The 24,721-nt window shown below is 38.7% G+C and overlaps 1 protein-coding gene across 1 annotated transcript; it reads right to left on the reverse strand.

The window, feature by feature from the left end:
* Positions 1-851: 851 nt before the first annotated feature.
* LOC139732993 (uncharacterized) lies at positions 852-15,511 on the reverse strand. Its single transcript, XM_071643832.1, has 3 exons — positions 14,745-15,511; positions 13,982-14,131; positions 852-1,065 (listed from the first exon to the last, which is right to left on the reverse strand). The coding sequence occupies exons 1-3, from the start codon at positions 15,509-15,511 to the stop codon at positions 852-854; spliced, it is 1,131 nt and encodes a 376-aa protein (XP_071499933.1).
* Positions 15,512-24,721: the final 9,210 nt, after the last annotated feature.

The raw sequence follows: 24,721 nt of genomic DNA on the forward strand, positions 1-24,721 counted from the left end.
CATCGACTAACCCGTAAAATTATAGCACATCAAAATGTGTCAAGGTACAAATAGCAATACGATCTACCAAAAAAAAAAGAACATTAAGTGCAGCATTGTCACCTAAATCTAGAATACCAACTCATGACTGCGATAATCTTTCATTTTGTTTTTGTTTTTGTTTTTCAAATAGCTCTGTGCTATTTCTGATTGAAAAAAATAACTATGACATCCTATGGTATCCTTTAAAAAGAAATGCATTTTGTCCCTGCTGTGTCATGAACCTGAGCAGTGTTTTTTTTTTCATTTTGATTACTATACTGATTTGACTGTTTGTTCCCAAACCATGACGGATTTGTTTCGTACTTCATTTACAATAACTTGTAGAACAAGATTTGTATGTTTACGCGAACAACCAGAACATTAAGAGTGTTGATACAAATAAGCAATCTAATGATCATTGAGAAAAAAAAAGTTGTGGTATCAAAATATTTCATCAAAAAGGTATGTAGACATGTATGTTACTCGCAATCACATAAGAAACTTAGGGGATAAAGAAGGCAAGGAGCATATGTTTTGTTTATTGCAACTGTGATATCTTCCCTTTTAAGTATTTATAATAATCATCCTTGTAGCATTCACAGAATGAATGAAATGTTGCTGCTGATGTTGTTGTTTTTTTTTCCTTTCCAAGCTCATGAAAAAATGATGGCCATCTGCGTCGATGAAATGTGAACATTATTGAAAAACAATAAAACATTTCCTGGTGTTTTTTTTTTTAGCTCTTTCTTTGTTGCTCGTTTGATTTCATTCTACTTGTGTTAACTTCGACACGGATTGGTAATATAAATCAATGTGACCCATACGGTAACCTACGACAGAAAGTCCAGGACCGGTCCAATTGCCTTGACGATGGCTCGTTTGATTCTCTGGTACCTGGAACACGAGTCCCACGACCACCAGGACCATGCGACGCACTTTTCTTCTTCCTCCAGCTGGAAGCAGGCACAGCCCAGGAGGTTGAAGTAGGCGGAACCCACGGTTCGGGACACGCTGGTGTTCACTCCCAGCAGACAATCACGGAATCTGGCGCGAAAACAAAAACAGGACAGGGCAAACAAAAAAACAGAGTGGTTAGATTCGATCGGAAAGTGTCAACGTGAGCTACCAACGGAAAGCTACAGCGTGTAACTGTTTTGCTAGACTGAAAATCTGATTCCGGTTATCGAATCAGGGGCGGATCCAGGAATTCCATAAAGAGGGGGCGCCTTTACAAAATTAAGGGGGGGGGGCGCACTTACCCCTCCCCTAATTCTTCTTTTTATTTCTTTTGTTTTAACAAAAACCAAAATAAAGGGGGGGGGGGCGCCCGGTGCGCTCCCCCCTGGATCCGCCACTGCGAATAGCATGGGATTGTGGCAAAGAGTTTTAACTTTCGATCAATTACTTCCGGTGCTCGTGAAATAGATAGGGAGAGAAAGATAAACGAAAATAGCGCGAGAAGATAACCAAACTGAGCAATAATGGCAATGAAGTGTGAATGTTACACGTACAATGTATACATGTATGTCTATACACGTTATGAGTAAGTTTAGTTACACTGATACATCATAGATAAATTGCTGTTGATCTACTACGGGTATTTTTTTTTCTGTCACTTGTTTAAGTGGACAAATAAAGCAAGCTGAAACTAAAATGAAGCTGAAAAATTGGCTAATGATGTGTGACGAAAGTAAACGCTCATTTAACAGCATTTTTACACTTTTATCTTAATTTCTGACAAAGAGATCACATATTAAATTTTACATCAATTCAATATTTGTTATTACAGGACAAAGAACGAAAAAAGCGTCAAGATATTTTACGTAACCATGGACCAAGTACCAGAAAAAACAAACTTTTTTTTTCTTTGCCTCAGTGGAACAATTTTGTAACCATCTTTAACAATGTTTGATATCTTTGTTTATCCTGATTCTTCAGAACATAACTTCTCCTGATGTGTCCGTTTATATCCGGCAAACAAAACTGTGCCTTACTTATTGGAGGGAAAAAAGTCATTCACTTGTATCATTGCTTTCTGCAAGCAAGGCATTTACTAATAACTGCATTTCAAGCGGCCGGTCAAAACAAACACATACTTCGACGAAATATATCACACATGGATTATAATTGTCCTTTCGTTTTTACAGTAAAGTTTTTTTTTTTAAAGAATGTATACATATATTGTATATGTATGCATTCCAAAAATCGTAGTAAGTGCACGCATTATTTATAGTACTTTGTATGTTTGTATTATCAGCATCATTTATATCAATGAGCCAAGGTATTGTGGTATTATATATAGATGAATTCAATATGAATATATTTCATTAGTACAATGGTGCTGTCGTTGTTTTAGTTCCAGTGTTCCACGTCCTACAACTTGGCTTTTGGTGGAACACAAAGACAGTGTGCATTGCATTTTTTTTCCTTTTTTTAATATCATTCGTGCATATACTTTATATTGTATTCGACGAACTGTCCTTATCAGATGAATGAAAGTCAATTTGACAACTTGAACTGCTTTGAGTCTTGTTTTCTTTTTCTTCTTTGATGGAAATGAATAAACTATTGAAATGAATTGAATTGAAATAAGTGTCAATGCTTGTATAGTGATGAGATCTTTTATCCTCCAGAGACATTATTTCCCCAACGTCCAAACCATCCATTGTCGAAGAAGGAATAGTATTTATTTTTGGATGTTTTCGTTGTTCCCCGTCTGGTCGGCTTCCTGTGCAATAATTCCGAACATAAGCTTGATCGCGATCTCTTAAAGCAACGATCTTTTTCTCTCATGCAAATCGGTAGAGTTGCACGTTGTTGATGTTCCAAATAAAGTTCAAACAAACTGCAGGGGGGCGCCCTCCGTGAATCGATTCCTCACTTCGGCAAGAGTCGACAAAATGCACGTGGTGAGAGCTTCGATGGTTCATTTACGACACTCGATGGATTCAAGACAGTTGATCCACTTAATGCCGGGAGATGACATCGTTTCTTCATCACTTTCAATTCGATCTCTTTCGATCAAAATTAATCTTTAACAGGTCTGACTTCAAGACTTGTGTCTGTGTTATTCCCGCAAGGCACCAAAAATAGGCCTACTAGCCGGGAATCAAGAATCGGGAATCATTCATATTTAGAGCAAAGAAAAAATATAAAATTGTCATTGATCGACAGTTAACCTGGGCGTATCAGTGTGGACAACAGTCATGGAGGGTGTAATCTGGACGGCAGGATTCGCACAACAACCAACCCCAAAACATATAGACAACTAAACGAACAAACGTCTGAATATCAAGCTATAACCAGGCTCATACTTTAGCACAAGCAGTTGACATATATCAGAAAAGTGAAAAAAAAAGAGAAAGAGTTGAAAAGAGGAAGGAAGGGGCATTGCTTAATGTGTAACTGTTACAAGGTTGATCTAGTATTTTGTCACGCATCATAATCACTATTGTTAAATTGTAATGCGATGCATATAGGCCTATACGTCAGAATGGCTTTGAATATATTTCCAAATAACAGATTACAGAATAACAGAATTTTGCTGCAGCCACAGCAGAAGTCAACACTGGTTGCACTCGTTTCAAATTATAAGTACAGTGACCTTTTCTGTATAGACAACAAGCCAAACAAAGACGAGCGGATATTATATCTACGTCCTGTCAGAAATCATGGAGGACAGAAACAACATCAATAAGATTAATTGTTCAAATTCCACATGATTCTGATGATGACCCAATATTTTGCGTTGTTGTCTTTCACTCGAAATATGGCATGGCCAGGAACTTTTTAGTTGCCATGAAAACAGGTGAGTATCGGCTATTTAATTGATGTAGAACCGAAACAGGCTTACCGACCTAAACATAGTTCGGTCCCATCAGAATTTAAAGGGAGAAGCACAAACAAAACAAACAACACCCCACCCCCACCACCACCACCACGCACACACACACACACACACACACACACAAAGATGACAGCAATTCAAACTGTGGTTTCGAGGTACTATTGGAAGGAAACGCCCACCTCTTTCCTGTTATTGATAATGATATTTCAACATACGATGTTGGACTCGCGATTTTATTTACATCGTAATCGACGATCAAGGTAAAGCCACAACGCAAAGTCAAATGAAATACATTGAAACCAGACATGAAAATTCTGGTGATAGAATGCTCATAACAAGGATTTCTTTCACACTGGAATAGCTGTAATGTCCTAATTTAATGCTAAACCTATATTTCATGGGAGGAATACTGTTCACGAGCCCACGGAGAAGTTACACGGCTCGACATTGGAGATGGCCGAATATCTCAGGCCCACCAACCCACAATATATATATATATATATATATATATATATAAGTAACAAAGCTGCAACAAAGTTCATGCTGTATTCACCAACGGTTTATTCATTCACACAAATTTTCGAGCGTCTCGCCGCCCTTTCTCAAGTGTTTATACTCAACAACTTGAGAAAGGGCGGCGAGACGCTCGAAAATTTGTGTGAATAAATAAACCGTTGGTGAATACAGCATGAACTTTGTTGCAGCTTTGTTACTTATCCTTTTATCTTGCCAACACGTGGACTACCTTATCAACACACACACACACACACACACATATATATATATATATATATATATATATATATATATATATATATATATATATATATATATACAGTGCGAGAAGAAGAGCAATCGTGGACGTAGCACTGAATATAAATAATGAAGGAGGGACAATGGTGCTGTAAATGGTCGAGACCCCTTCTCGCAGTATATATTATACGTATATAGGGCCACCAAAATTTCCAAAAGCATTTTTTTTTTTGTGGCCCAGTCAGGCAACTAAAATTTAAGATTTTATAGATTACTATGATTGTGTTTCCCGAAAGAGCCACCAGAGGGGGAAAAAAGTTAGTATCGAGCCGTGATAATATACCTTCTGGTATCACGGTATTTAGTGCCATGATTCGTTTCCTATGTTACTATGGCACACTCTTCCCGGGTGGTAGTGCTTGTCACTCACTGCCATCTACACACACACACACACACACACACACACACACACACACACACACACACACACACACACAAGTTTTCGTAAACACAATTTCTAGAGTGAGAGTGAATACAAGATGTCATCGACACAAAACTTCCATCCGACTCAATGCCTCTTTGATTTGATATAACTATGCATTATAGCATGCTGTATTCATACTTTGTTGGAAATGAAATAAATGAGATGAAATGAAATATCAAAATGAAACGCCCTCCCAAAAATAGGTACACCAGATTTGATCCTCCCTTCACATCTCGCACGTCTCCTCTGAGGGAAAAGGTACGTTTGGGTTGTTTTTTTTTTTAATCCTCCCCAAAAAGGGGAAATGGCACTAATAATGATGAAATGCCTAATATCTAAGCATCGCCAACCTTCACTAATGGGCTCCTTTGATAGAAACTCGACTTGGGATTAAGCGCAATTTGAGATCAAACGCAAGTCATTTTAGGAACCGACTTACGTGCGATTTGGGAGACTTTTTGATTTTTCGAGTCGAGTTTGAACGCAAAGTTTCTACAACGAGGTCGTGGTCTTAATATGACTAGGAATGATATACATACACGTTTTCCAACTTTGCGAGACAGCGATCCTTGTGCAGACACTTCTATGTAATTATCATAGTTTATCTACCAGTATGGTTGTTTTAAAAATAGAGAAAATAAAATCATTCAACGAACGTCCCAGCTGGGCGTCGCAGCCACCGGATGAAAGTAGCTGCTTTTAGTGTATGTAGGATGTTATTTAATGGAATGGAGTACGGGTTAAGGTGCCGAAAAGAATCTTCAAATTTATGTGATTACGTCTTTTGTGAGAAAAGTCCGATTTTGCGAGAGGTTTCTGTTTTGCTGCATGACCTTGATCTACACAACGACCTTCTCTGAGGTAAATTGACCTCGGATGGCTGACAGCTTGACTGAATAAAAGTGGACGTTGGACCTATTTCTAATTCCGCTGCCTTCAAGAGAGTTCGATCACAAAAGGAATTAACTCCATTCTTGTTAATTTGAGACATGTGCGATTACACACTCTGCTAAAATGATTGAAATAAGGGATATCTTTTTATTAAAAGAACAATAATATTCCTTGTTATATATGCAACAAAATAATAATGAGGTATCACTGATACGTTTTGTTCTGTTCTGTTTCATGATGAACTGATTTAGAATGTTTCAAAACGGCTCTTGACCCCGTTTAGAGGTCAAAGTCTCCAGTATATATGATACGGCAAAGTAATCAAAAAGAAAGGGGGATCGTAGAAGCTCTCCAATACACTCACGCATAAAGTAATTCTCATCTTATGCCTAAGTCTTTTGGCAAGACTAACATGATGCAATACACGTATGAAATAAGGGACAAGCCGCGAAGTTTCTCAGATTCATACATATTGCATCGAAACTCAGCTATGTCACGCAGTTTACCCAAAACAAAACGAATACCTTATGAGGAGATGTTGAATGAATAATAATATCCCTCGATCCAGCCGATGGGTGCAACTGCTGATGGTTAAACGCAATAACACCAGACTGAATAAAGTAAGCGTTCTACATAAGTAAAGAGTAGGTGTGGCATTAAGCTCTGGATATCTCTGTAAATACGTTGGTAAAGGCAAAGCTACACGTAAATCCCCCGGAAACAATCAAACAGATCAACGTAACCGGACTACGTTATCAAATATTCTGTCAATATAGATGAGCCGTTATAAGTTCATCCCTTAAAACGCAATGTAATTACAAGCAAAGGCTTACAGGAGTACTAAGTTTACTGGCTTTTCTTGTTCAAGGACCTCACCAGGGCCCCGTTTCATAAAACTTGTTGTCAATAACAAGTTACTATAGTCGTTATAAGCTACTGAAATCCGTGCATGTGATTGGCTGAGAGCAAATTTGTCATAGAAATGTGGCAGTTGTTACTGGTGATAAGTTTTATGAAACGGGTCCCAGGAATTGTGAGGGCGAGGGTCACCATAATTCTCTGACTCCCATAATAGACCTGCATTGTAATACAGTACAATGTACTAGTTCTACTCGAAGCTGCATAGTTACGATCCAACTATTTTCCATGGAAACTGGATATTGTGAATTTGATTTTTGTGCTATCATCTTTCACAGTTTTTGCGTTGACATTCGTTCTATTATAGAGGGAATGATCTCAAAGTGTCATGAGTGCTCTGGAATAAATACCTTACAACTATATGAATAGAATCCATCACCAAGCCACACCACCTTATCGTAAAAGAGATCCTAATTAAAAAAAAAAAAATCGGAGAAAAGTCGTGCAAAGATTAATAAAGCTATCTTGGTAAGAACTAATGAGCGGTTGATGAGGGTGATTCCTCCCAGGTACACCTCATTTAGAGGCTTACGCGTTTCATTTAACTTCACGAGGGGGGCTAGTATTTTGTTTTCGGCTAATTTTGAAAATATGTACAATTTTTAGTGTTTTTAGGAGGGCCTTTTAGTAGACCTAGACTGAATCAGCGGGAGCACGTCACGAGTTCGACCCACGAATAATACAGCCCACGAGTCATACAGCCCACGGGTTATACAGTCCACGAGTCATACAGCCATGGGTTATACACCCACGAGTCATACAGTCCGTGAGTCATACAGCCCACAGGTTATACAGCCCACGAGTCATACAGTACATGAGTCATACAGCCTGCGAAACCTACAGCTCACGGGTTATACAGTCCACGAGTCATACACCCACTGGTTATACACCCACGAGTCATACAGTCCATGAGTCATACAGCTCACAGGTTATACAGCCCACGAGTCATACAGTACATGAGTCATACAGCCTGCGAAACCTACAGCTCACGGGTTATACAGTCCACGAGTCATACACCCACTGGTTATACACCCACGAGTCATACAGCCCACAAGTCATACAGCCCACGAGTCATACAGCCCATGAGTCATACAGCCCACGGGTTATACACCCACAAGTCATACAGTCCATGAGTCATACAGCCCACGAGTCATACAGCCCATGAGTCATACAGCCCACGGGTTATACACCCACGAGTCATACAGTCCATGAGTTCGATACCAGGCAAACGAGGCCCACGATACCGACACATTAAGTCCCGTGTTGTAATGTCGAATTCGTGGGCTGTTTTTACTTATTATATAGTGGTAGTGTCGAACTCATGGATCTTATTTCCCTATTGTCAAACTCATAGACTGTATGACTCATGGACCTTTTTTTATTGTCGAACTCGTGGACTGTATGACTCGTGGGTGTCGGTCTCGTGTGATGACCCCGAATCGCCATGGGTGAGCAGGTTGTGAATATATAGACTCCGCAGATATAGGAGGAGCTGGGGATGAGGTATTAAGGAAGAAGAAATAGTGCAGAGGACCAGTGGCGTATCTAGGGGGGGCAACGCCAAAATGAAAAAAGAAAATAAGAACAAAACGTGATGATGACGCGGACAAAATGACAATGTATATTGTGTTCACACATGCCATCGTTAGAAGGCAAAATGTTACACGGAGCAGCGGCTGCAATTTTATTTCTTTCGTTCTGAAGCGATCGCCAATTAGATCAAACGAGGGCGCCAAATGTGTTGAACATACGGGGGTGGGGGGCGCAAAAAACCAAATCAAACAAGATAAGAACAAAACGTATAATGATGACGCGGAAATATACAAATTTCGGCTCACTCGCGCGTACTAATTTAGAGTATTTTTTTTCAAGTCCTCAGTTTGTTGGTATAGATCGTTATTTATAAGGCCGTCACCATTAATTTTCTTGATTAGAATTGTAAGATTTAATAAGCAAAAAATGACAAGAATTCCATGTTTTGTAAGCTGAAATACAAAAATTTTCGGCTCGCTCGCTGCGCTCGCTCGCCAAAATTTATAACACAAAAAAAGATAAAAACAAAACGTGATGATGACGCGGAAATATACAAAAATTTTCGGCTCGCCAGCTGCGCTCGCTCGCCAAAGATCTATCTAGATTCATTACATTTAAATCATCCTCATCTATAAGGCCGTCACTATATCTTTATTAGAATTGTAAAATTTAATAAGCAAAAAATGACAACAATTCCATGTTTTGTAAGCTGAAATACAGAAATTTTCGGCTCGCTCGCTAAAATTTCTCCAAAAAAAAAAAAGAGATAAGAACAAAACGTGATGATGGCGCGGAAATACATGTATACAAATTTCGGCTCACTCGTGCGTACTAATTTGGAGTATTTTTTCAAGTCCTCAGTTTGTTGGTATAGATCGTTATCTATAAGGCCGTCACCATTAATTTTCTTGATTAGAGTTGTAAGATTTAATAAGCAAAAAAAGACAAGAATTCCATGTTTTGTAAGCTTAAATACAAAAATTTTCGGCTCGCTCGCTGCGCTCGCTCGCCAAAATTTATCTAAATTTATTACATTTAAATCACCCTCGAAAGACCCCTTTTAAGTCCTTGAAAAGGCATATCATGTAGACTTTTTTAAAGTCCCTACCGGGATGGGGTTGGGGTTGAACACTTTTTCAGAAATTAGGGGCGCAATTTTCGCGCTTGCCCCGGGCGCCGTTTTCCCTAGATACGCCACTGCAGAGGACAAGAAGAGGGAAGAGAGGAGAGGACGAGAAAGAAAACATGATGGATAAAGATTTTAAAAAGGTGAAGGCGAATGAAGAAATGGATTAGAAGAAAAGATAAAAGATAAAAGAATAAGATGGAAAAAGGTGAGGAAAAGAGAGAGCTGGAAAGAGGGAATAGGAAAATATGCAATAGGAGAGAGGTTAAACACATCCCTTATTATACGTGAACTGGAAAAATAAAGTTTGAAGAGTTTGTAAAAATTACTTTGTACAGCATACAAAGACGGACAATGATGGAAAAGCCCAGCTGGACAAACCAGATTCCATCTCCATTATCATAGGCACTTGAAACCGAGACGTTGCAGTTCATCCGACACGTTAAACATTTTGGCCAGCGGAAGGAGGGAAAATTCGCTCAGGCAGGAAATAATAACCCCATGACATGGGCTTTTTTGTGATGTCATATCATATTGATTAGGTCCATCCATTACCCATAATTTACCTACTAAACTGCTCTCAAAGCTCGTAATCAAACCTGAACGAAAATAGAAAACCTATTATATCTCAGGGAAAATCACAAAAAGAGACAATAGATGAGGAGACTGAAAGAAAAAAAAAGAGGGAAAATGTCAAGGAAAGACAAGTTCTATCAGAGAAAGAGTGGATAAGACAAACTACATAATACCACTGGCAAACTGAAAGAGGGACAAAGGGGACGAGTTATAGAAAAAGACGCAGGAGATCTAAAATCTGTGAGAGAGATGTGAAAAGTTGCGGAAAAAAGAGAGAAAGGAAAGGGGCCAGAATGAAATGATCATAATTATTATATGGAACGGCCTACTCTACTTTCCAAAGAATAATATCCCCGATCTCATGCATGGTTCAGTGCGTGAAATGTGAAGTGACCGACCTAGCTGTAATGCCCTCCTTCTAACACGCTCCGTATTTCATCAAACAAAATTTGAATTCCTCATAGAATTGACATTTCTTAAGTGGTTTCTAATCATCTTGCAAAAAGTTGTAATTTATATCCCCCATCTCAATCTAAACTATACCATCCCTTTAAAAATTTTGACTGCACAATAACTGTTTTTTAAACATATTCACGTCGAACATAGGCGTGAAGGGTAGTATTGCAATTGGTATATAGCGTCTATGTGTTGAGTTATTCGCTTTAAAGGACAAGTCCACCTTCATAAACATAAGGATTGAGAGAATGTAGCAATATTAGTAGAACACATCATTGAAAGTTTGAGGAAAATCGGACAATCCGTTCAAAAGTTATGAATTTTTGAAGTTTTTGTGCAGTAACCGCTGGATGAAAAGACTACTGCAGTGTGTGAAAAACTTAGATGTCACATGCGTACAACAATATAAGGAAAATATAAAGAGAATTTCACAAAATTTCATCTTATGAAAAAAGTACACATTCCCCCGACTCGTTACCGACAAATGTTATGGGTAATATTATTCCCCCTGCATTTAGAAAGAGGCAAGTCAAGTGCTCTTTTATTATGCGAAAAAAGTGAAAATATGTTGAATTTTCTTTATATTTTCTTTATACTGTTGTACGCATATGACTCACAAGCTGTAGTAGTCTCCTCATCCAGCGGTTCCAAAACAAAAATTTCAAAAATTCATAACTTTTGCATCGATTGTCCAATTTTCCTCAAACTTTCACTGATGTGTTCTACTAATATTGTTGCATTCTCTCAATCGTTATGTTTATGAAGGTGAACTTGTCCTTTAAAACGTTTTGTACATCGCGCTTTGAAGAAATGATTATCTTTGTTATCACTGTTATTGCCATAAATGTCATTATCATCGTCGTCAACATCATAATCATTAGCATGATCTTCTCGTAAATTAAAAAAAAAAAATAAATGATTTCTAGATACCTAATTCCTGTTGGCATTAGTGAGATTTTGGCGTGACAGTTACTAAAAATACCATCTTCGGGAATAACAAATAAGGTATTATGTACAAAGGCCCAGGGTATAAAGCACTGCCTCTTTCAAAGGGCCCTGCCATACTTCTTATACCCTAACACCGCCGATTAAAAATGTATTTCCACATCTTCTACACCTCACACTCTCATTAAAAAAACAAGGCATGACTGCAGGGGGCAGGACTCTACACCTCCCTGCTCTAACTGAAGATCCCCTGTGGAGGAGCCTATAGCCTCATCTTCTTCACCACGAATTAATATAAATTTGGACGCCAGTGGGCAGTATTAGGGCGCGTTTACACCGAGCACGGTAACGGCAACCAGGGGCGGATCCATGAATTCTGTAAAGGGGGGGGGGGGGGGGCGTAGCTAATATTTTTGGTGCCACTTCCGGGTTTCATTTCATTTTTTTTTCTTTTTATTTCTCTTGTTTTTAACGAAAAATAAAGGGGGCGTGCGCCGGTTGCGCCCCCCTCTGGATCAGCCACTGGCAACGGTCATGGTTTTTGTTTATGTTTTTGTTTTGTTTTTTTGCTACGGTGCGCCAAACGAATCATGTCTGGTACTGTTTAAAAACAGAAAGTCATCCAAAATGTTATTCTTATGTCAAAAACCAAGAGAAACAAAATCACCAGTTCCAATATATTTTGTAACAAGATTGTTAGTGGGGAGGTGATATTGTAACAGAACCAGACACGGTTCCTTTTGGCGCACCGTAGCAAAACAAAAACAAACAAACAGAAATACAACTCCAGGCCGTTGCCGTTATCATGCTCGGTGTAAATGGTCCTTTAAGTCAGTTTAATTTCGCGAAAACTCTGTGATGCTTTGTAGGTATACGGGTTGCCATCATGACTAAAAAGCCGCAACCTGTTTCTTCGTGGAATCAAGCCTGGCTGGCTCCCCGAACATCGCCATACACACTGTACAGTACAGTACAGTACAGTACAGTACAGTACAGTACAGTACAGTACAGTACAGTACAGTACAGTACAGTACAGTTCTGGTTGAGGTGAGGATTTAGCTTTTAACGTTTTGCGAGATATTCAGAAACCACTCTATGAGATGTCAAAGAGCATGCAATTCTAAGGGGTATCAAAGGTTTATTTGATGAAAATTGGTTTTGAAATGGCTGAGTTATCTAAAAACAAGGTGAAACAAGGAGATCCTAATAAAAGGCGTGGCCTGTTGCCTTTTATGATTATCGCTTTTTTGGATATCTCAGCCATTTGAAAACCAATTTTCATCAAATAAATGTTGAATCCTTCTTAAAATTAGATGCTCTTTCACATTTCATAAGAGGTTTCTCATTATTTCACTTAGCAATGTTATAAACATGAATTCCCACCTCTACCAGTACTGAACAGTCCCTTTACGCTTTAATTGCTTCATCTTCGAGATCCATATTGTGTCCGCAAGTCGGGGACAAGGACTACTAATATTTGCATCTATGGCTATCCATGACCCTCTAGGGATCTTTTGGATGACAAAGAAAGACTCTTAAGAATCCTAGACAATATAAACTATCAGTACAATAAGGCTATAATCCTCTTACCTCATTTCGGTTTGCAATTTTTCTGAACACTTGTTTCGTATCAGGCAGAATTTGATCAGCAATGCAATCATAATACGACAGCCACGGAACCAAAATAAGCTCGTTATACCGAGCTAATGCGTGCCTTGAGAAAGGTTTACAAAAATATCAGGTGTTATCATCGCTGGACTCTACATTGGATGTCAATAATTTAGTGAAGGAGCCATAACTGTGATATTTGGTGCATTTGTTCATAACAATCAAACGAACGTCGAGAGTCATGGTATTCTGTCGTATATCATGTATAATTATAGAATACAATAGGTCGCAGGCATAGAGGGGTGGTCAAATTGTGAAAGTAAGCCCAAATTGTACTAAAGATTCCCTATCGATTTGTCAAACGGATACGTTCATTAAGGTTGAAATCGCCTTGGTTTGATTGCGAGCGAGAGTGTAATAGTATCAAAGAACATACGGAATAGTTGAATCCATTTTCTCTTCACTTGCATTGTCTTAATCAATACATTACTTCTTGATCAGTTTCAAGATTGTGTCATGATGGAGCCAACTTTGTTAAGGTAGAGTCCATCCAAGAGGGATGATAGTCTATTCAAAACTTTAAAAAGGTCAATACTGTGAGAGAGGAAAGAATCGCGGAGGCTTAACATTGCAGGTCAGTGGCAATGCGGAATATTTATGTAGGGGGAGTTTAAGAAAGTTTTAAAACCCTTCAACGGGACCAAACCGGAGCACCAGCCCGAGCCAACTCAGCCTGAATTGGGTTGAGTTCGAAAGGCAGCAGGTGCTATTATAATAGAAGTCAAATCGCCTGGGTTCTATACGTGATGGACTCCGGGCTCACCTTTGATCGCAGTCGCAGTCGCTGAGGGTGTAGAGGCGGTGATTGAAAATGCTGAATCTACTCTCCCAGCTGGAGATGGTGTACGGACAATGATCGTGCTCTCGGCAACATTCGTCCGTAGATTTGTGCTCACCTAGATCGTTGTAAGTGCTGCGAGGAAAAACAGAACACGTTGGGTTCCGTGACAAATAATATCAATAAAATTGAACGTGCGGATCTTGTACTGAATATAATCATCCTGTATACTAACATATAAATTCATAGAGAGAGAGAGAGAGGGAGGGAGGGGGGGGGGAGGTCGACGAAATCAAGCACTACCAAGTGCCACCTCATTTCAGTTCAAATCATTTTTTTCCCAACATCACATAAATTCTGTCAACTGCAATTATTACCAAAACAAGTGCAATGTAATATAGAGTATACTAACATACATTTGAAAGCAGAAACGTTGGCTTGGTATTGACCTTGGAGCATCTCTTCGTTCCCCAAAACAAATTACTGAACTTTGGTGAATGGATACTTCGGTTCACAAGTACAAGCCGATGACTGGTTCCAAGTTTTATAAGATCATGACGCATTTTGCGATATTGTTGTAGCAAGATCTGAAAGATCGAGAGAGATAAATAGAGAGGAAGGGGGAGAGAAAGAGGGGGAGAAGAAGAAGAAGATGATGAAGAAAGGGAAGATTAAAGGAAGATGAGAGATAGAATAAATGGGCAAAGAAAGTTCATTGAAAATTGAAGGTTTATCTTTCGAAACTTACTTGGCAATATCTCCGCTTCCACACCAGAGCGTTCCTGGAATGATGAATAAACTTCGCCGATCTCTCGAGTTTCGATTTTCTCCGTCCATCTCTTCCTCCAACACGTCACCGTCATCTGCCTCAAGAGCACCTGTAGTCACCGCCTCCTCTCGGTCCTCAAACCCCATCCTCCCGTTGCTAGGTGCCAGCTTCTTCATCTCCATCAAACGCGCTTTGGTGGCTCTCTCCATATCCCGACATTCTTTGCGCGCACCAGTCACATCCAGTAATCGGCGCAGGGGAGGAGGGAGGAGGGCGTTAGCCAACCCATAATTTGAAGGTAAGAGAAAGTACTGTCTTGACTCGCTAGCATTATACATATATCTGAAGTCAATGTTTGTACGAACAGATGCGTTTTTACCTGAACGTGCTCTTTTTCTTCGCCCTTTGGGAAAAGGCGTTTCATGCAGCATGGCAGATGTTGGAGCGTATTTCGTCCAAAAGTGTTTCAGGAAATCTTGAACTTTTCCTTGAGACTTGGTCGACTTGCATTCCTTGAGATTAAACTCCGGATCGTACATACTGTGGACAAGATGGATTCCATCCGTGGCTTGTCGGAGGATGATCTGCACTCCGTTCTCATCACCCACCTCCTGGTCGACTACCATCAAGTCTCCGTACCGGAGGATGACGACTCGTTCTCCGAGCGACCGGGACACACCCACAAAGTTCCTTCGAAATGTGTAAGACGTGGCATCCAGCCGCAGCATGGGAGCCAGGAGGACCATGGCTACCAGCCTTAAAGCCAGGGATGGTTTTCTGTGGCAGTGCATACTTCAGCGAGTCCAAGAGCCGCACGTCCCTGCTTCCCTGCACCGACAACGAAAGAACTATACCAGTCCTGTGGGTGAATCGCACCAGAGTCAGTCGACCGTCTGCACGAGAACGCCGGCAGAACAGTAGTAATAAATCTCGCGCTCCTGTTCAGGGCCTTTGTGAGATCACCATTTCATGGGCCAATAGCTGAATAGGATCAGGATGTCTCCATTTCACGTCCAGGATCTCTGGACTGCATTGCTTGTCTCCATTTTCAGACCTGATTCAAGCCATAAAAGCTCAAGCTTTCTAAATGTAGGGAATCCATCCAACCTCATTATAAAGGGATCTTCACCGAGAAAAATCCACAACGAATCGATTTTTAATCAATCCTATAGATACATGAAATTCTTGCTCGTTTTAATTTTAATGATGTTCATAACTTTGTATTTCCAACGTACGTGTGTGTGTGTGTGTGTGCATGTGTGTGTGTGCTTGTGTATTTAGTAGATTATGGACATAACCATAACAGGGTTTTTTGGTTTTTTTTTTTTTGCATTTTGTGTGTTATTCAAATGCATATCAAATTCCAATCATTACATTTTATATTCTGTTGAAAAAAGTTTGAATTAAATGGAATTGTGTATGTATGTGTGTGTGTGTGTACCCTAAACACAATAAAACAGAACAAATCAAAAACAAAGATTCTATTATTCGTCTAGCTATAAGTGATTCATTTTTGCTAATTTATCATAGTGCATGAGAGTCTGTCTGTGAAAAAGGAATGAGGTACACGTGGTTAAATAAAGAGAAATGCCTACATCATGCCACCTTCTTGAAACGAATCAAGAAAAACTTTATCGAAGATGTTCTAAATATAATAGATCACTGAACACATCGTGAAATTTATGTGAAGTTTTAAAGATATTTTAAGTGAAATTTTAAAGAGAAGGTCTGTACAGGTGAGACTAACGAGACATGTGCAGACTGGGTTCATTGTACTATAACGTAACTATGATCGATAGCGCGACAACCGCCTTTTTACTTCTGAATGGAGGTGGGAGCTAGAACAGCTTCTTGGTTGACTGCCAAGACTGACCGATTGCAATCTGTATTTTGTAAAGATAGGAATCGTTTACAATACCATTTCCCTTCATGGACGCTGACATCATTGTCAACTCTCATTTCATATGATTATGAAGTTCTGCGTAAACAAACGTGCTGTTCACGTGGGCTCACTTTTCTCATGTCAGTGAACCCGTATACTAGTAGTTCAGGCGGTAAACCGGACAGGCATCCGACGACTTTGAGTGATGTTGAAAACTAGTGTGTAGCGTGTTGCCTTACTTAGTCGATTGAAGACGCATGTCAATGGGATAATTATGTAATGATCATAATAGTTTTAGATTTGTTATGCCGACACAAACTGTGTGTCCTTTGTCCAGTCGATATTGTCGTATTGAGGGTAACGACGCTGCATTATATAAAGTGGACGTTGTTCAAACGCGCGCACGTTAGGGCTGCTCTCGATGATATCGATTGTATTGGAACCTGTGGACATCTCATGATTAGATCATGAGCGGATAATGTCGATCATTGGTTGCCGGGATCGCGAGAATGTGCTGGCTATATGCATTGATCGTACTGCGGAGATGGCTTTTCCGTTTCGCAATGTGGCAAATCCCAACCCGCTCCCTCCGACCTCTCCATCATTGAATGCAACCCTAACCTGCAACTTTCATGAAGACCCAATGTACAATCTAAGTGTATATAAACATAGGAAAGCTCAAACAGGATAGGAGCTAATGCCTCTTGACAGTTAAATTTGTAATCTTACTATTGAAATAAAACAACTACACAAGGGAACAAAGCTAGGTAATGTTATCTAACTGTCGCCCAAATCAATTTAATCTATACCTAAACTATAGTCTTGTCTGTGTGAATATGATTGCAACAACATACTTTGTTATGGCACCTCCTGCGTACATAATAGTGTCAATTATTTTCTCTTTCGATTTTTCCTGTAAAGGTTACCAATCCTATTATATCTCTCATTTCTTCAGAGGTTTTAAATCTATTTTGTATACTTTCAATAAGTCTCACTACATTCTGTCTTGATATAGCATTATAAGAATTTTCTGGTTAAAAAAATAGGTAAAAGTGTATACTCCTTTTACGGATAAACAGGGAATTTCCGTATTCTGTTCTTCGTCTTCGATTCATTGAAGGGCTGTGGTTGAATTCCTCACATCTTCTGCAACAAATACTTTTATTCAAGAAAGGTAATGAATAAAAGCAATGCAATTATTTCAGTATACAAATGATACAGCGCACTCGAGGGCATTTACAATTGTGAAACATGCACGAGGCGAAGCCGAGTGCATGTTGCACTACATTGTAAATACCCGAGAGTGAGCTGCATCTCCACTAACGCCACGAAATAATCCTGTGCATCATTTGTTTAATAAAATGGGTCGAAAACTAACAGCATTTTTCACGTACCTTTGTGGGTCAATACCAGTCAGCTACATGTAGCACTCGCTCAAGTCAAAAAGTCAAGATGTCCGAAGATGTTCGTCCCAAACATTTACGCACGTCGCACTCGGAAATCCTGCACATATAAGTATGATATACTGTACGTATTAGAGTATACGTACGCCGCATGTTATGCACAAGAAAGGCCGGCCGGCAGCCCGAACTAGAAGTTGTTTACAGGATTGACAGCGCGTATAGTAGCGCGCGACGCACTTGTAACAACTGATTGAGTGCGCACTGCTAGTGTAAACATTGTGACGTCAGGCCGTGCATGTTTACACCTCCCTGATGTTAGTGAGAAATTAACGCACGCACACGTGACTCATTTCAGCGCTTCCAATTGGCTACATTCTTGAACCCATTTTATAAAGTATAGACCGATTCTGTGACGCGCTATGTGTATTTTTGGCATGGGCAGCGCCATTAATGCGATGTCTTAGCCGACCCCCCCCCCACTCCCCCACCCCCTTCCGCGCACGAAATGAAAAACTGATGCATGGTTGTTTTAGCCAATAGGCGTCTCGTACTGAGTGCACGAACGCTTGCTTAGTGCGCGAACCTTTGTTCAAAGTGCGCGATAAACATGTTGCCCGGGGGTGGGGGAGGGGGGGGGGGGGTCGGTTTATAAGATTTTGCGGGCCTAGAATCACTGTTTTGAAACACTGTTTTGAAACACTGTTTCAAATCGCACTTTCGTCAGGAGAGCGTTTATAAGATTTTTTCTCCGAGCGTGTTGGGGCTCTCGCTCAGACTGTGCCATTGCGCAACTCACTCTGCCCAGTTTTTCCTCGGCAAAAGGTCAAACAGGGTGCGCGCAAGGCATTGTGACGTCACATAAACCAGGGAGGTGAGACACCTAACAGTGTTTGAGATCGCGGTTGCGTTTATAAGATTTTTGAAACACTGATTCTACAGAAACACTGTTTGTAAACGAACTATTTTGTGCGTTTACAAACACTGTTTCAAAACACTGTTTCAATCACGGCGAGCGTTTATAAGAATTTTTTTTCGAGCTAGCGTTTATAAGAATTTTTTTCGAGCTAGAATCACTGTTTGGCCAGAAATAGTGTTTCAAAACACTGTTTCTGGCCAGAAGAAAAATCTTATAAACGCACCCTTAGGGTGCGTTTATAAGATTTCGCGGGCCTAGAATCACTATTTTGAAACACTGTTTTGAAACACTGTTTCAAATCACACTTTCGTCAGGAGAGCGTTTATAAGATTTTTTCTCCGAGCGTGTTGGGGCTCTCGCTCAGACTGTGCCATTGCCCAACTCACTCTGCCCAGTTTTTCCTCGGCAAAAGGTCAAACAGGGTGCGCGCAAGGCATTGTGACGTCACATAAACAGTGTTTGCGATCGCGGTTGCGTTTATAAGATTTTTGAAACACTGATTCTACAGAAACACTGTTTGTAAACGCACTATTTTGTGCGTTTACAAACAGTGTTTCAAAACACTGTTTAAAATCACGGCGAGCATTTGTAAGATTTTTTTTTCGAGCTAGAATCACTGTTTGGCCAGAAACAGTGTTTCAAAACACTGTTTCTGGCCAAAAGAAAAATCTTATAAACGCACCCTTGGACACCTCAAAATGAGCTCATGGCTGCGCTCAGTGCCACAAATTGTCTGCTGCCCTCAACGAACCCGAATCGGTCTATATTAACCCTCAATGTGCCACATCCGATTCCTTTATTACAGAGGCATTCGATAAATTGAAAATACTGTGTGAAAGCTATACGACAAACACCTGAACGTGCTGAATATTATCCCCTATAGTTTCGCTCAAATACGATTCACTTTGACCCTTTTGAAATGATGCAAAAATGTTTGGACTAAGCAGTGTTGAAGTTCCAGTGGAAGAAGTAGAGTCAAACACTCTACAAAAAATAATAATAATCCATGGGAACAGGATTGCTATGTTTATAATAAAACTCAAGGAGAATTACCATCCCCGTGGTATATCTATACAGTGTATTTTAAAGAAAATAATTTCACTGCATAATTATCTTTGTATTTGGGGAATTATATGAATCCGGTTAGACTCATTAAACACTTTCTGCAAATAGAAAAAAAAAGAGAAAGAGAATTTGTCTGTTTGACACAGAAATATCAACTTTTGAGAATTTTACAAGCGAAATAATCGATTGAACATGAGCAAAAAAAAAATATATTCTTCCTTATCAAGTACTAGCAATAGACAGTAAAATCACAAAAGATATACATACTGTACCGACCACAGAAATATAGTTTGCTTCATGAGACGGTTAAGAAATTTAAATAAACAAGACTTTTTGAGTTAATGTTGCACCAAGTTATACACACGATTTGTGATGACGTTTTAATCTAATTCTATTTGCTACCTTTTCCTTCCAATTTCACGCCTCTGTTGCTTTTGTTATGTATCTTAAGTCATGTAATTGATATTTTTGCCTTTCCATTCACACCTAACTTGTGCCGAAAGTAACTTTGAGATTTTTTCTGTAAATATGCTAAAATAAAGAAAGAAACAGATTTTACACTCAATTTCTTATAGAGCTTTCTGCAAAGAAAAAATAAACAACAACACCGGCTAGTTTCAGAACGCATGAAAGATAATGCTCAGCTCGACCCAATGTTCCTCCTTGTTTCTGACGTCGAATCTATTTGTCGAATGGTTAAGTCTTTTTGAACAATATCGTTGTCTGAGCTTTTCAAAAAGAAAAGAGTAACGTAAACCCTAAGGTTCATCTTAGCGCGATTACACCGAAAAAGAAGGGAGATGTAAAAATAAGTCAAATTTGATTCATTAAGAACGGACGAGCAGTTCATGATTTTGGTATTGTATTTTTGCAGTGAGATTTGAGACCGACCTTTCTCTGTTATCAGTTCGTGACTTGTCTGCAGTCTCGCATAAAATCGGCCTTCGCAAGCACACGTGTCCTACACGAGCATTGCTCTTTTCCACCACTTGTATACCAGTGCTTCACACACGCCTTAACGCACACAGGCGTTAGCAAAACTCAGTACATAATATTATTTATATGCAATATGAAACCGTTGAAACCCAAGATTTCTTGCCGTTTTTAACAACTCTCTTATTTTCTCCTCTAATTAGAATTCTCATCAGTGACCATGATTTCATATGATAAAGTCAATAGACTATCATACCCTTTCTTAGTGCATGAGTACTTGTAAACTGATACGTATATATGTATGTATATATATATATATATATATATATATAATATACATATATACATATATAATAACATTTACCATGATGAAGAAAGATTTTTCATCTCAGTATAACAAGGGAATGAAGTACGTGAAATACTACCATCACTTTCTCCTTTGATAAAATTTAGATCAGTGAATAGGTTTTTCCTAACATAAAGTCAGTTCTTGAGGTGTGAGTTTTCTTCAATTTGTCTTCCTCTTCAAATGAAATTTGGAAGATCGCAACTGCAGATCTATAATTTAAAAAAAAAAAATATGTCGGAAAAGGGGAACAACGGGACTTGAACCTGTCGGAAAAAAGGTACCACGGGACTCGAACGTTCCGGGAAGCAACACTACCACCACGCTATTCCTGGTTGGCAGCAGTCATACTACTGTTCCGAAATTATTGTTCTCAAAAATCTCTCACAGATACATGTCAGTGCCTAATTGCAAATGTGTACCCCGGAAGCATGATCTCCCGAACAGGAGAACTCGCAAGAAAATGGAAGAGAACGTTGAGGGCGTGAAAGACCAGTTACCCACATACAGACAGACGTACAGGCAAATACACACACACACACTAACAAACACACACGTATAGTAATGACAGGGATGATGATTATAATAGTAAAGTAATATGTTTTAACAATGATGATAGTAATAACAATAATAATTATGATAGTTATAATAATATTATGTTCTTTTTTCTCAATAAAATCATTGCAATAGCTGTACACATGATTTGGGTGATGTACAAACAGATTTTTCTCATACTTGGATTTTACCTCAGTCTTATGTTGAAGAAACGTTCAATATGTAGTTGTAAAATCATTATTTAATAATCCGTGCGCTGTATTTGCATTTTGATTGTGAATGATTACATTGTGATTGGTTATGTGTGTGTATAGGTGTATGTATAGATGTGAGTCTGGGTGTGTGTGCGTGTGTGCGTGTGTGTTGTTTGTGTGTGTTGTGTGTATATGCGTACGTGTGTCGACATAACTGTAAAGTTTTGTTGTAAATCATTTTAGAAGTATTCATGTGATGAATACCATGTACCAATGATGTTTTCTTTGCTTATAATGTGTGACAATTTTTTTTAATGAGTTCTTTTGAAGTCTTATATGTATAATACAGAAATTACAATATATCTTAGCATTCAGGCTTAAATTTTTACCTGATAACCATTCTAATAACGAGTTAGTGTGTGTTTGTGTGTGTACACATGGATACATAAACATGTATGTTTTCCCCATAATTTATACGTGCCTATCCCTTGAGCCATCATGCCAGCAAATTTACTATAGTATGTAGTAATTGAGTGTTATTAAGAAATCTTGCAGGCTGTGCACAGGACCGAATTCTGTAACGGATGAACAAATGAAATCGAATAATTAGACTCATTTCAGCAACGTAACTACAAGGATGCCATATAATTGAGTTGAATTCAATAATTATCGCCGGCATTTAAGACTGTGGAAATATGCTTTCCATAAGTGTAACATACAAGAAATATAACAAATATTCAAAGAACAGAATATACATAACAGACTAAAGAGAACATCTGACAAACAAAAATGCTTTGGAGTGATTGTTACAAAAAAAATACAATGTCAATTATTTATTTGATCTGGAGGAGAATAAGGACTTCTCTTTTGCATACCAAAGAAAGAAAGTTAATATGGACGGATGGAATGCGTGAACGAAAAAGTGGGAAAAAAACCTATTTAGTGATTTTTTTACTGGCATCTTCCCCGACTAAAAGGGATATAAGTTAAGGTACTTTACGGCTTCAGAGCCTGTAAGCATCATTTGCATGCAAATTGTTGCCTTTGGCAGCGGTGGAAGCTACTAATGATTGCAAAAAGAGACTTCTCATTTTGCAGCGACGTCACCACTTGATCGACCAATGACATGGCGAGTGAGAGGTATCAAACGGCAGGTAAGCAATTATTCATACAATGTTTTTACAATGCGCGCGTGAGCATGCACATCATATACAAATACAATTCACACACGCGCACACTCACGGACGCACACTAAACAAGCATGCAGATATGATATACATTGTGACCATTTGTGTTCACATTATTAACTCGTTTGAAAAAGATCAAGGGTTGGAAAGTGGCGGGTAAATGAGGAGCTGTTCTTCCATCGCTGAGTTTCCCGCCATTTCTCCAGTACCACACGAGCTTTCTGCCAGGTGGCTGTTGACTCGGCATGTCTCTCGGGCAGCTGGCGATCCTCATTGTGCTGACGTCTCTAGGAGGTAAGTTTATTTCATTTTCAACCATATCAATCCAAAGGTTCTGACCTCTCTTCGTTTTAGGGATATTGAGAAAATTTGACATAAGCAGGAGAAATTGTCCCCTTTTTAAATGCCATATTTTACAGGGTACTTTTGGAGAGTAGAGTTATATGGACAAACCTCAAACTAAATGTTAATCTTTATCATTATTGTGATTTCCTGTTGTTTTTTCATTGTATTTATGATATCTAAAGAGAACAGTTTGTTTATTCTATAAAAAGCTTTGAATTACATTGAACATTATGCTAAACCAATGCCTCTTGGCGACACAATTTATTTCCTGCATTGCATTTTTTTGTTAACGAAAATGAAGGTAAAAACTTAAGAACAAGGAGAAATTTTGCCTATTGATCAAAAACATAAAACTATCAAAATCATTTAAGACAGGATTGGGCTTCATAGCATCGTTTTGTTTGTCCTGCTCTTAATGATTTCAGATTTCACAGGAAGTACATGATAAGAATAAAATCAACTGAGATTTGATTTGAATTAGAACAACTTTATAATACATGAAAAAAGTTCTTTATCTGCTTTGTATAAGTATTTTAAATTTTCGTTGATTTGTTTCCATCGATTTCACTCATGACATGAGAATGATACTTAAGCTCCTTTGAAGTTTAGTCCTAACTTTACTTAACATTGATGACGGATCAATTTTCACCAATTTAGTTAGGAAATTACCTTGATTTTTTAGACTTGGAATTAAATAAAATGTGCCATTTTCTTGGGCTTCCCATATCCAATAATGATTTTGTTCATATACAGTTTTATATAGGCATTTACTCATTTTTTTCAGCTTTCAAATTTATGATATTATAGTTTGTATTACTTCTTTGGCAATTACCTTATTTGAAAGAATTTACTTGATATTAGAAATGAAATTGGAACGGAAATTGAATCAATATGTAATTATTTTCAATAGATGATCAAACGGTTATTCTAAATGCACTTTAGAAGATAAATTAAAAAGCAGCAAATATTTCTTCAAGAGCTTTAAAAATAAAGCTTTGATACGGTTTTCTTGTGTTATCAAGACATGGTTTCCTTTAAGATATCTTTAAACCTATATCAAATTGATGAAAGTTCACTTATTACCCACGTTGTCGATGTAAGTGATGTCCATTTCTGATACTAAATTTCTG

This window comes from Diadema antillarum, unplaced genomic scaffold (assembly GCF_040938485.1).
Source record: "Diadema antillarum isolate AM-2024a unplaced genomic scaffold, OU_Dant_1.0 seq00000459_RagTag, whole genome shotgun sequence".
In the NCBI taxonomy this organism is placed as follows: Eukaryota; Metazoa; Echinodermata; class Echinoidea; order Diadematoida; family Diadematidae; genus Diadema; species Diadema antillarum.

Excerpts from the sequence above, each read along its gene's own strand:
- LOC139732993 (XM_071643832.1), bottom strand. The coding sequence starts at position 15,511 with ATGGTCCTCCTGGCTCCCATGCTGCGGCTGGATGCCACGTCTTACACA. Across the intron at positions 14,132-14,744 it reads GGAAGCGGAGATATTGCCAA|CACTTACAACGATCTAGGTG; the intron begins GTAAGTTTCGAA and ends TTTTCCTCGCAG. Across the intron at positions 1,066-13,981 it reads GACTGCGACTGCGATCAAAG|ATTCCGTGATTGTCTGCTGG; the intron begins GTGAGCCCGGAG and ends TTTTCGCGCCAG.